This window comes from Plasmodium malariae, assembly GCF_900090045.1.
Source record: "Plasmodium malariae genome assembly, contig: PmUG01_00_9, whole genome shotgun sequence".
Lineage (NCBI taxonomy): Eukaryota > Apicomplexa > Aconoidasida > Haemosporida > Plasmodiidae > Plasmodium > Plasmodium malariae.
The window spans coordinates 40231-54458 of record NW_021638327.1 but is presented as its reverse complement, the minus strand read 5'-3'; the positions used below and the strand labels follow the sequence as shown (position 1 = coordinate 54458).

The 14228-nt window shown below is 18.2% G+C and overlaps 2 protein-coding genes and 1 pseudogene across 3 annotated transcripts; all 3 read right to left on the bottom strand.

The window, feature by feature from the left end:
* Positions 1-109: 109 nt before the first annotated feature.
* On the bottom strand, positions 110-870 carry PmUG01_00025500 (annotated as a pseudogene). Its single transcript is given in 4 exon segments — positions 110-223; positions 238-411; positions 425-541; positions 556-870. Coding segments are annotated over 4 exon segments (720 nt in total).
* Positions 871-2716: 1846 nt separating this feature from the next.
* On the bottom strand, positions 2717-3506 carry PmUG01_00025400 (Plasmodium exported protein, unknown function; the record flags this gene model as incomplete). Its single annotated transcript, XM_029007232.1, has 2 exons — positions 2717-3280; positions 3420-3506. The coding sequence occupies 2 exons, from the start codon at positions 3504-3506 to the stop codon at positions 2717-2719; spliced, it is 651 nt and encodes a 216-aa protein (XP_028859319.1).
* A 6990-nt stretch (positions 3507-10496) lies between these two features.
* On the bottom strand, positions 10497-11308 carry PmUG01_00025300 (Plasmodium exported protein, unknown function; the record flags this gene model as incomplete). Its single annotated transcript, XM_029007221.1, has 2 exons — positions 10497-11093; positions 11222-11308. 2 exons carry the CDS (start codon positions 11306-11308, stop codon positions 10497-10499), a joined length of 684 nt encoding a protein of 227 aa, XP_028859318.1.
* Positions 11309-14228: the final 2920 nt, after the last annotated feature.

Genomic DNA, 14228 nt, shown 5'->3' with positions numbered 1-14228 from the left:
TTTTCCTTTTACAGCTTAATGAAATATTCCAAGAATTAATCTTTTCCTTTCTCATATCAGTTTAAAAGTAAATTACCAATTCAGCATTACAAGTAAATTACTAAATTGCTGAAGAATGATAACCTATCCTAATTCCTTCGTCTTCTGAATGTGAAATCCCATTTTCAGCAAATATTTTTAATAATTCACGTGATTCTTCGGGAATTATGTCCTTTATTATTCTTTTTTTTCCTTATTTAGGTGACTATGAATTCAGTGTCCCATGGGACTGAACTATAATATAAAACGAAAAGAAATGAAATATGTTTATATATATATAACAACAATAATATTTTAATGAAAATAAAGTGAAATTTTATTCTTAAGTTTCATATTTATTAACGATAATTCTTATATAAACTTATACAAAAAATAAAAAAGTAATAACAAAAATTCCCCGTATAGTAAAACCAACAGAAAAAGCAGTTTTTAATTCATGTGAAATATAACAGTTATAAGTAGATTCACTTCTTGTACACTATTCCTCACTATCTATATTCGTTTCTAATTTTTCTACAATTTCTGAATGTGTAGCTCATATAATTTTATTTTATATTCACATTTAGATCCTGCATATATATAACCTTTTATTTTTTCGTTTAATCATGCATTCAATACAATAAGGTACTCATGATCACTAAAACTATAACTAATTAATGTAGGCATCATATTTCTCTGTTTACAATTATTATTAAGATTATATTCAATATTATATATATTAATATGTGTTTCTTTTAAATGGTTTAATAAATCAAATTATCATGTAGTACCATCAAGTTTATAATCTTGTTCAAATATACAAATAATTTTTTTTTTCTTAGTTGCTCCTAAATTCTGAAAAGTAAAAAAATAAAATAATATGAAAATAAGACAATAAAAATATATTAAAAATTTAAAGAAATTACATATTCATTATAACTTTCAAATTAGTTCGTATAAATTATTAGGTAAATTAGTTACATAAATGCATTTTACAACAATCTTTAAAAAATTCCACTAAATGATAATATATCAGCAATAAGATATTTTAGTATTCCCCTATATATTTATTTAAATTATATGTTAAAAACATATATATATTTACATATTTTATTATAATGTTCAAAAAATTAATATATAAAGTTTTTATTAATATATAATTTTTATTAAATATTAACAATAAAATAAATAGATATAACATTTTTAATAATACTTCATTTAATAATTGGAACAAGTCAAAACAGTTTTTGTTATGAAAATTTTAGGAAATCTAATATTTTTATAGTTTTTGTTATAACAACTTATAATTTATAAGTTAAAGAATAAATAATTTTTTATATAAATATTTAACTAGAATATCACCTACAGTGAAATGTTATTTTTTCTAATATATTTACTTGAAGTATATTTCTTAGATGCCATATAATAATAATAATAAAGCATATATATTTTTCTTTTTAGTAATAATTTCTAGATAACCAAACACATATACTAATAGTTAATGAGAGTGCTTTAATTTAACATTTATTACAACATAAATGATAAGGAACAAAGCAATTATAAATATATTATATAAATGTACTTATAATAATAAAAATATTATATAAAATAAGAAATGAATTATTCTATTATTTTTTTCTCCTAATATCATGTATTATTTTAAAATTTTATTCATCCAAATTTTTCTATCCCTCTAGTATACATATATTTAAACTGTAAATGATATTACCCACTTAGTGTACCATTCAAATTATTTTACATTTTTATTTGTATATGGAATTTATTAATTTATAGCTTAACATAACATAAATGTTTTGTTAGAAGAAATATTGCAAAAACACTAGTACACAATTTGTTTTGTTTTAATTATATAATTTTAAAATTGTAATATTTTAAAAAATAGGTGAATTAATAAAATATATTAAATTCCTTAAAAAACACAAAGAAATAAACATTTTCTTCTTCGCTTTATTATAGTAATAAATTTTTATAATAAATTAAACATAAAAATCATCAAGATAAATATAATAATATTATATATATTTAACTTATGAAAATTTACAAGTATTTAAAGTATCAACTTTTCACTAGAATTTAAAGAAATTATGAATATTATGCAATTTCATGTTATATTTCTCTAAATAGCCGTTCTAATTAATATATGACAAACAACAATAAATCTTCACTAAATATATAGACATATATAGAAAAATTATGAAACGTTAAAAGTTATAACCTAAATAATGTACATACATATTGAGATACAGATGAACTAATAAAAAATAACATATTAAATTACTAACCCAGTAAAACAAGTAATAATAATATAAATATAATATAATAACTTAAACATAGTTTATTGGTAATTTATATACACATACAAATAAAAAAATAAATAAATTAAAAATGTAGATATTTTTACAGCACTTATACAGAATAAATTATAAAGACGAACACCAAAAAAATTAACAAACTATCTATATTAAGAAAAATATAAATAATTTTAAAAGATTTCATTTAGATTAAAGTTAAAAAAACTAGAATTCTCATATTACCTATTAAGAGTTTTTATATATATATATATTATCAAAAAGATAAAATTACTGTATTCTAATATACAAGCATTCAATATATATATATCCAAGAATTACCCTATTTTTTATTCTTTATATGTATTTAGAAATGCTCTTACGTAATTTTACTTATTATTACCCTTGTACATATTTTTCAATAATTTACAGTAAGTAACTAATACTGTTAAAATAAATATTGAAACAAATATTGAAAGGGATAATGTGGCAGAAAGGCCTGTTAGAATATTATCCTTTGTTAACATTAATACCACCAATGCAGCAATACTGGACAATATAACTGGAGTAATAACAAGAATACGCCTTAGAAATTTTTGTGCAAATTCACATTTAAGGTTATTTACTTCTTTGTATTCATTATCAAGTGCTTTTACCATTTTAACATTATATGTATCATCTAATTCTTTTTTAGGTTTAATAATGGATGGTGATACGTTTTTTTCCTTTTTTGAAGATTTTCCTTCTAATTTTCTATGCCGTCCTTCATAGTTATCATTATTATTTGATGTATCAGATGACACTTTAAAGTTTTTTTGAGACATTTTTTCTAAAGGTATGCTTCCATTGGGGGAATGTAAACCTCTTTCTTCATTTAATAATCTGTCTACTCTTACATATAATGAATTACTTAGATCAATTTTCTTAATATATGATATTCCATATGTATTTTTCTAAAAATATGAGCAAATATTTGATATTAAATAAAAATATAAATATTTTTGCATGAATAAAATATTAATTTTTAAAATTAAAATGTATGATTACAAAAAAATGTATTATAGAAATTGTTAAATATAGCAGTTATCCTACCTTATATAAATTCTGATATGTCCATATTAAAAAGGAAAATGCGCAGATTTTAATGAAGAAAAAGAATTTGTTAGCTTGTATCATCATGTCAAAATTATTTACCGCCGCTAAAACTTATTCGATATTAAAATTATTATTTATATAATTATAACACTTATATTCAATAGGTGATAGATTATAATTTTTTTTTATTGTTTCTGTCATATATATATTTTATAAATTGTATATATTATATAATAATAACATATAATTAAATGTATAAAGAGAAAAAAAAATTTAAATGTAATTAGTAAATTTTTTATGTAAATATATTAAAATGATATAAATGGAATAGTTTCTAAAAGAACAATGAATGTTACATAATTACTACAATTAGACTTGCTGTAAAGATAATTTACTTGAAAAAATTTACTTATATTTTATTTTCATATTATTTAAATGGTTTGGTTAATTCAGCTAGGTAATTGGATAAAATTTAATAAAATTATATAATATAAAATACATAAATTCGTCTTTTAAAAAATATTATTTTAAATTTCTTTGTTACGATTAAAATAATAAAAAATCATTTTAAGTAAACTAATGTCTTATAAAAATTATTTTTAAAATAATTTGCTATAAGCAGAATAATTACAACAAAAATATAGATATACCGTAACAATGATTTAATGGAATTTAATTAATCGGAAGTATGAACAATGTCAGCTTTTTATATATTTTATGAAAAAACGATTAAAAGTCTGATATATATGAATTATACGATATTTAAACGAGGTTACTTTTATTGTTATATAAGATAAATTAAATTTTTAATTTTTTAATAATATATATGACATAATTTTCTTGCACTCTGACTTCGTTCATGGCTTTTAATATTAATTAAAAATATTTAATAATACAACAGTTTATAAATTAATATTAAAACTGAATACTTGAACAGACAAATATTCTTTTCTAATAATCATTCTATTAAAAAATAAAATATAATTAATAAAAAAAAAAAATCAATGAATATTAAAGAATTATTACATGCTAAATTAATCAATATTTATAAATAATTAATTAATTGACACTTTAAAATACTTAAGACGAATTGCTAGCCACTTTACCTTATAATATCATACATATATTAAGTTCAGAAAATGGCTTCACATAGATACGTTTAAACGATTAATCGAAATATAAGAATTAATAAATATATGTCCCATTATATGTAATAAAGTAATTAATACTAAAATTATATACATTATTTTTAAATATAGCTTTAAAACAGTTTTATATTTTTTGCAATTTTTATTCATATGCTATTATATACTTATATTCTTGAAGAGTTATGAATATATTTCTTGTTTATTATGTAATTTTTCTACATAAAAAATTGATAGTTAGAGAGTAAATTCTTTACTTATATATTTATTAAGTTAATAATATATTAAATATAGTAATATTTAATAAATTTTTTCATATATATATATATGCTTTGTAATAATAATATTTTTATATTTGGATGCTTAAATATATATCACTCCATATATAAAATATTTCATCATTTCATTTTTATTATATATATATATATATATATATTAATTATATAATAAATATCATAAAAATATAGGCATATACTTATTGTATAAAATATTCTATGAATAAATGTGATGATGAATGTATAAAAATTTAATGAAAATAACTTTTATATGTAAAACTCTATAATAAATACCCTTACCATATATTTATTTTAAATATTATGAATTTCTGCGAATTTCTTTATGAATATAAGTGTGCTATGTATTATTAAAAAAATTTCCTTTTTAAAAACAATAAAATTTTTTAGTATTTAAAAAACATTTTAATGTGACATTTTTATGAAAAATTGTTAAATATATAAAATACATGTATATTTATGACTGTACATAATATTTATTATCTTTTTCCTGTCAGATCCTTTAATGCAAAACAATAAAATTTAACTTTATTTGAGATTAATGAATTTTTAGCCTTCGTTTTTTAAAATAAATCGCTAATGCGTATGATACAAAACTTAAAAAAATCCTTTTATATATGTATTTTATATATACAATATTATTTTAAAAAACACTATTAATAATACTGTTATTTTTATCCTGTCAAAAATAAGATGTCATATGGCTCTGTCATAAAGTTAAATAACAAAAAATTTGAGAAAAATTACATTGAAATTTTTTATTATTTTATACAATTAAAATATTTATTTATAAAAAATAATTTTAATATATTTATCCTTTTTTCTCGAGTATCTATATAACATAATACAAATAATAATATAATATAAAAATAAAGGAGAGAAATTTATTAGTGCATTTTTTTGTTTCAAAAATATTTTATTAAAATAATAAAAATGAGATAAATAATTTCAGTATAAATATGATTTACATCTTATTACTTAAATATTTTAACACCTATAATAATATACTACAGAGAAATATCAATATATCATAAGTTAATATTCTATAATTCTCACATAGACTGTTGTACTAACTATAAAAAAGTTGTATATATAGATTTAGGAATATATTATTATCCAAATTAAAGACATATAATATCATAAAAATGCTTTTAGAAATAATTTAAAATAATGATCATATATACTAATTACCCAAAAATAATTTTATCGCACAATTCAGTTAATATATATTTAGAAATAAAAAAGAATATATATCATCTTCTATGAATAAAGAACGTACTCATGGATGATACATTTGAAATTTTGTTTTATGATTTTTTTTTATATAAATATTTAGAATTTAATATATTTAAATATTAAATTGAATAAATAATGTTTAAACAAATAAAATATATAAAAAAAAACCAATACAATATTAATAAATAACATATATATATTAAAATAATGTTTATATACAATACTAATATACATTTTAACTTTATAATTGTGGGTGTCCGCTACCCAATAATATGTTATCGAATAATCTAAAATATGTATAAGAAAAAAAATAAAATAAAAATACATTTTAAAAATACTAGTAATACATTATTTATATTGTATGATTTCATTGAAAGAAATTACATATTAAGTAGTAAAACAAAATATATTACTTAATATTACATATAGTAATATTTTAATGTTTGATATATATATATTAACTTGTCATTTTATATATATATAAACATGTTTGTATATTCTTTTGAAACAAGTATTAATAAAACTTTCTTATACATGTTCTTATTGAAAGAGAAAATTATTTATAATTATAATATATATTAAATAAATGTATTTCTATATTCATATTTTATACTTTTTTTTTCTTTTATAATACTCATTTTGTAATTAATTTTCTTTATTCCATTTCTATGTAACAATATTTAATAAACATTTCTTATGGGTATAATCATATTTCTCTTTAATAGCATTCTAATATATTTTATGTACTATCTATCTATTACTATTGTGTATTATTCTAATATTTTATAGGATTTCTCTACGGTATTCTACATATGTATAGAATTTACATATGTATATAATCCTATCGAATCTATTATTTCCTAATAAATAGAGATCTCATATTTATAACAATAAATATCCTAGTTTTTATTATTTTCCGAAGCGTAAATAATTGAATTAATAATATTTCTTTTTATCTGTTATTCTTTATGTAACTTGTCTTTTGTCTAAGATTCAATCATGCAATTGTGCAGGTACGATACACTATTTTCTATATAATATTATTTTCCATATTCTTTTAGTGCTATCAAATGTACAAATATAAACAATTATGCTAAATTTTTTTTTATATATTTCTTCATTACTTACTTTATTCTACAATTCTTTTACATTTTTTAATAGTTAATCATCTTTATTTTCTTCATTTTCATTTTTATCCAACTTATTTTGATATCCCTCTGTTAATATTTTATATCAGTCCTATTTCAAATATCTTATTACAATCATGTCCTTATTTGATATCCATTGCATACCCGAAGCTTTTTTCCTATCTAGGAATGGATCACTTCCAATTGAATTTAAGATATTCTCTTTTAATTTTTCATTGTTTTTTATGTAATCATATTCTGTCTTCCATACATTTTTCAAACTATATAACCAATGTTTTTTTTCTACTTTTTATAAAATTTTTTATGTCCTTCCACTTATTTATTCAATCGAATTTTTTGTTTTTTTATTGTCATTACTGTTTTTAATATTTTCAGTTATTAACTCACCATTTCTTAAATTAAGATACGTTTAAAATTCCTCTTTTGCCGTAACTTCTAGGTATAATTTTAATAATTTTCCTTACTTAAATTCCAATTTCTCATTTTTGAATTTTCGAGTGCTTCCATATGTACTACTACAATAGTTTATGCCCTGTCCTTTTTTTAATTTGACGTATTTACATTTTTTAACATTTTATGTTCATGTAATTTTCATCCTCATAAAATATTTTACTAAACAATAATCCCCATGTTACAAGTTCAAACAGAAACTTCAATCCAGTAGTCCATTTCTCAAACGTACTTTAATGTAATTATATCGATATATTATGTGGGATTACGATAGTTTCCTATTATTGCACTAATTCATATACTTTTATAATTAATTCATTATTTATTTTAATTAAATATATTTTAATTTTTTTTTTCGAGTACTGCGTTTTCTTAAAAATATGATATTATGCTAAAAAGAAAAGCGCTCTAAATTAATATGCAATGGTTATGCATTCTTATAATGCACCACATTCAATAAAAAAATAAGTGCATTATGTATATTAACTATTTTTATTGATTTCTTAATATAATTAAAAAATTATATCACTTTTTATGGTATTATATTCTGATGCATGCACAATAACTATTATCATAAATAATATATTTTTTCTCAATTTATTACTAGGATATATAAAATATATTAATGGATTCACAAAATTAAATGTCCACTATTATTATCTCAGAAGCAATAAATATTATTATATTAAATTATCATAACACAATTTGAAATGATGTTTAAATTTTAATTCTTTAAAAATTAATGTTAATGTATAAATAGATAAAATACTAAAATATATAATATACAATTAAAAATGAAAGTCTACTTACTAGATAAACAAACAGTGGACGCGGAATTTTTAATACTCCTAGAAAATATATATAAATATATTTTTTAAAAATAAATACTTTAAAATAAATTAAAAAAATACAATTTTATTTGCAAATATGTATTTATTTTATATATTTCAATATATAAAAATATAAAATATTTGGAATAGAACAGATAACAAAATATTACAATTTATTATCTTTTATCAAATATATTTTGGACCGCTGAAAATAAATACATATGAAAACTATAAACACAAATATTATTCCTGGAAAAAATGCGTTATGCTAAATATACTTATATCTGATACAAACAATAATTTATATTATATTTTACCATATTAATATATATACATTATATACATAAAATTAAATATTTTAATAGATACTCTGGCGTCTAATATTAACTAAAGGGGAAATATAATAATCTTATTTATCTAATGTTTTATTATTATGTATATAAATGTTCCAATTCACAATTATTCATTTGTTAATTCCACTTTATTGTATCACATAAATTCATACATAAATAATTTAACAATATATAAAATATAATTCACGGGACATGAGATTATAAATCTACAAAACTCTAATAACTCAAAAATATACTAAATATAACTTTTAAGTCTATTTGAATTTAAAGTAGAGATACATTGTTATATTACGTCTAATCACCTCAAGCGCTCATATATACACTGCATGCAAAATGTTATATTTAACTCTTTTTTAATTAAACCTTTTATATAAATATACATTTTTCATTTATTCAATTCTATTATAAAGTATCAATTTAATAATAACTAATTGCCACGTTTTTGTATAAATCAAAGTTATGTTCATTTACATTTATTACTTTTTATTTCATTAAAAAAAGTAGAATCATTAGTATCAAAATGTAAGTAGTACTTAACTTCAATTTTGCACATTTTAAAATATATGTAATCATTAATAACAATACATTTTTCACACTTATATACAAAACTACATAGTAGCATAAACAGAAAAATGATGATTATTACGAAACAAAATAAGGTACATTACTAAAGGAAGGGTTAATAAACGTTTAATCCTTTTTCACATGTATGCTCATATGTAGCTGTTAAGAAAAAATAAAAATGGAAGTGGAATATATATTTATAATTCTTCGTTATAATATATATTTAAGTAATTTTTATACATTGAATTAAAATAACATTTTATGGAATCAAATTATTTAGAATATTAATTTTTTATTTAGTTACGTTTATTAATGTTCCCTCAAATTATTTACCAAAAATAACTAACATATTTTTTGAACAAATATGATACTGTTACACATTTATAACTAATAATTTAAAACCTTAAAAAATTTAAACAATCCTTAAAAATCATTTTGCTCCAAATACATATATTAATATATTTAACATAATAAACTTTATAGTACATATAAATTACAATTTTATTACAAAATTAAATAAATACTATTTATTTATTATATTTTTTTAAGAAAAGACATCTACATTTAATTTATAAAAATATCATACTTTCTCTTTTTAATGGAATGACGAAATAATCCTATTTTACTAAAAAGAATAAAGGAAATGGAAACAAAATAAGTGCACATTCTAATGTAATAACATGAATTTCCTACCAATTTAACAAAATTATAATAAAAGCAGTTTTTTTATGAATTTTATGAAACATACATATATTTTACAAACAAAAATATAATTAAAATAATATATATTGTATGGTCGATGTATTAAATTAAACACAAAGAATATATTAATATACAAATTTATAAAATAAATCAATCAAATTCAATAAAGGTTATGAATATATATTATTATATTTTATATATAAACAAATATGCAAGTTCAGGTGGTATTATAAGAATAATGTAACTTCAGGTACTCTTCTTGTGAGCATAATATTCTTAAGAATACTACATAACTATTTTTTAGAAGTTAAAAGTTTTTTTTATAAATGAACCCTACCATTATTACAAATTTGTTACTTATATTTATTTATAGTTCTATATTTTTTAATTTTTCTACAGGTATAAATAAAGCCTAATACAACAGATAAGTATATCGCTAATGCAAAACCTAAAAAAATTATAGTCAAAAGATAATAATACGTATTTCCTATACCAGTTGTTTCCTTAAACTTAAGCCCTAATTTTGAATATGCTAATGATACCAATAAAAATAAAATGGCAGGAATTAATAATATTTTTATCTTCTTTCTATTTATGGCTTTACTCTTTTCCCAATTGTTCATTTCATCGTTATTCTTTATTTTGTCAATGGAATGTAATATGCTGAATATTGTTTTTTCACAAAATACATCTGCTCTACTAGATAACGAAGAATTACTACTTTTATGCACTTTATGCCATTCTTCTCTTTTTAATTCACTTCCTTTTGATTCTTTGTTTTGTAATAATATGTCTTTTCTATTTTTAGATATATGTTCTTCATCTAGCACATTATTATATCGTCCATTAAAATTTCTATTCACTGAATGATGTGCTAACTGTCGATTAGTTGTTAAGTATAAATCTCTATCTAACTTATAGTTCTCATCCAATAATCCATTGCAGCTATTCTAAAGAAAAAAAAAGTAAACATATTATTTATAAGAACATATATTTCCATGCTAAGAAAATGTTATTTTTAAAAATAAAATGTTCAGTAACAAAAAATAAAGTATTATGCGAAATATTATTATAATACCAAATCATTATTATAACGAATCATCCAAAATAAAAGAGTAAAAATAAAGATTTTAATAAAAATGATGGAATTGAAATATTTTATCATTGTATACATCATTAGTTTTATTATATATTAACTAATACAAAAAATAACTATAGTTTTATATATTGAAAATGATAAAAGAAGCCATTCATATTTTATTTTTTTTCATTTATTTAATTTATTTTAAATTTTATAAAATGAATTATTATATATTTACTTCATTTATTTTTCACAAACAAAAAAAAATTTTAAAATTTAGAACAATTTCAATATAGATTATTATAGAAATAAAATTGAATAAAAATAAATGATAATTGTACATAATATTTAAATAAATTATTTAATAGCAAAGAGATTAAATTTTATTTTATAAATTAGTTTAAAAAAAAAAAATATAATAAGAAGAAAATTATTAAGATGATATGAAAACAAATATTATTTATTCAGTGATAACATTTTTTCATTCATACAAAAGAAAGAACTGTACGTAGAAAATATATACTAATATATGTTCATACAATAATTATGAATTTTTGTGTTCCTTCTAAGAAATAATTCTTATTTTATACATGTTTTTTTGTGTTACTTCACCTTCTAGTTAAATAAATTGATTATTATTACCGTAAAAATAATAGAAAAAAAATATGAAGATAGGAAAAAATATTTTTATTTTATCGTATATTCATTGTTATTTAACTACAATTTTTTCTTATATAAATTTTTATATATTAAGAAAATAAAATTTTTAGTTATTAAAAAGTCTATGAAATTATGTATATATTTTTAAAAGTACCATAATAATTATTCTATTTTTGTATAATAATTTTTACAATTGTAAAATTTGTATCTAATTCCAAATGAAATTTATTTCTATCTAGTGTAAATTTTAAAAATGTACAAATTAGCTTTTTTTTTTTTTTTTTTTTTTTCTTCTTTTAAAAATGTAAAGAAATATATATTTTGAAAAATATTAATATATCAGAAAAAAAACAAAACGAAGATAAAAATAAAATTAGCATATAAAACAATTTTGTAAAATCCGATAATTTCAGAAATATTTGTAGCAATTTAATATTACAAATAAATGTAACATTAACAATATAATTTTGTGATATACAAAAGAATAAATAAAAAAAAATTGAAAATTGGTATATGAAAGATTTAGTATTTTCTTTGATGAAAAAATATAGAAATAATTTATATTGTATTGTTTTTCTATAAATAAATAAATTACAAATATATTTTTAAACCACATGAATGTTTAAAATTTTTATATAATAAATATTTATCTTAATATAAGTAAGGTATTTTATATTTTATTTTTTTTATTCTTTTTAGATTACAATGCAGCTACTAATAAATAAAGAATTATTATAAACAAAATAATATTAAAACACATCATAAAAGAAAAAAAAAATATAAAGTAGAATTATAAAATATATATATAATATTTATGGAAGAAATATTTCATTAAAATATAATAATAATGAATAGTAACAAAAAAAAAAAAATATATACGTTCAATTAAAAATCTCACTGCAACAAATTCATTTAGTGAATACAATGTTTTTCAAATATGAGGGTCTCATTTTCTTAATTTCTAAGTACTCTTCTACAAGAAAAATATATCTATGTGTTATATAATTGATTAAATAATACTATTTAATATTTATGTAAATATTATTACTAAAACATGTATTAATATTATCACGCTCATATGAATCTATAAAGAACCAAATTTAATAATGAAAATTACTCTAAAAACAGCTGCATTTGAACCTTATATATTACGTCTATTTAGTTGAACATTATTAAAAAAATATAGTAACCTTTTTTATATATTTTATTAAAACTTCTCTAAAAAAGTGAAATAGCATTACGTACTTATAAATTACCAAAAAATATAATTCATTTTTTCACTTTCTTTTTTTTTTTTAAATTATCTTAATTTATTGAAGAAATTACTAGTTATTTCAAACTATATGTATATTTTGATATCCTTAAAATGATGTTAACACTATAGACTATATATTTATAAATAAGATCAAAAAATATAACTTAGGTATATATATTTATCTACTTATCATTCCATTATTTCACAAAAGAACATATTGATTCTCATTACACATAGTGAAAAATTTTATTTATATAGATATATAATACATTTTTATAGGCGCATAACCATAAAAAATCAAAGATAAAAAAAGGAATAAATTACGAAACATTATATATTAATATACAAGTTCATTTTATTAATTAATTTAAAATTTTATTGTTGTAAAAATAAAAAATATATAATGTATATTAATAAATTTTCAATATATATATATTTAATTCATTCTACTAAAATTAAACTAACATTACAATTAAGCATAATAATAGCATAGTAAATGTTTTTAAGTCCTAATTTAATTTTAAAGATTTAGAAATACTAATTCGTTAAAATATTATGAATAATATATATATACGTAAAGGACATTATTTTATCATATATTTATAACTTCACATAAGATTTCAAAAAAAAAAAAGAGGTAAGTTTATATAAAAAATAATTTTACAACAAATATATTTCATGATGTATTTCTCGTAAAATATTATTTACAGAAAAATAATTAAGTTTTTTATATTAAAAAAAATAATATATTTATATGTATAAGAATACAGCAAAATACATGACTGTAGTTCCATTAAATACAAAACAAGACACATTTATTTTTAATATAAAACACACAACGCATTTTCCTAATTAACTAATAATAATAATAATATATGAAAGGATAATGTTATGAATGTAGTATTTCTTGTATTTCAACTATATATGAGCACACGACTTCAATAAAATTATATGTACATTCCTTTTAAATATATTAATTTTAACGCAAATTTATTTTTTATAAATATCTATTTAAATATACAAATACATTTATTAAAAAAAAAAATTAATTATGCGGAAAAAAAATCTTAAAATATAAAATGCAAGGTA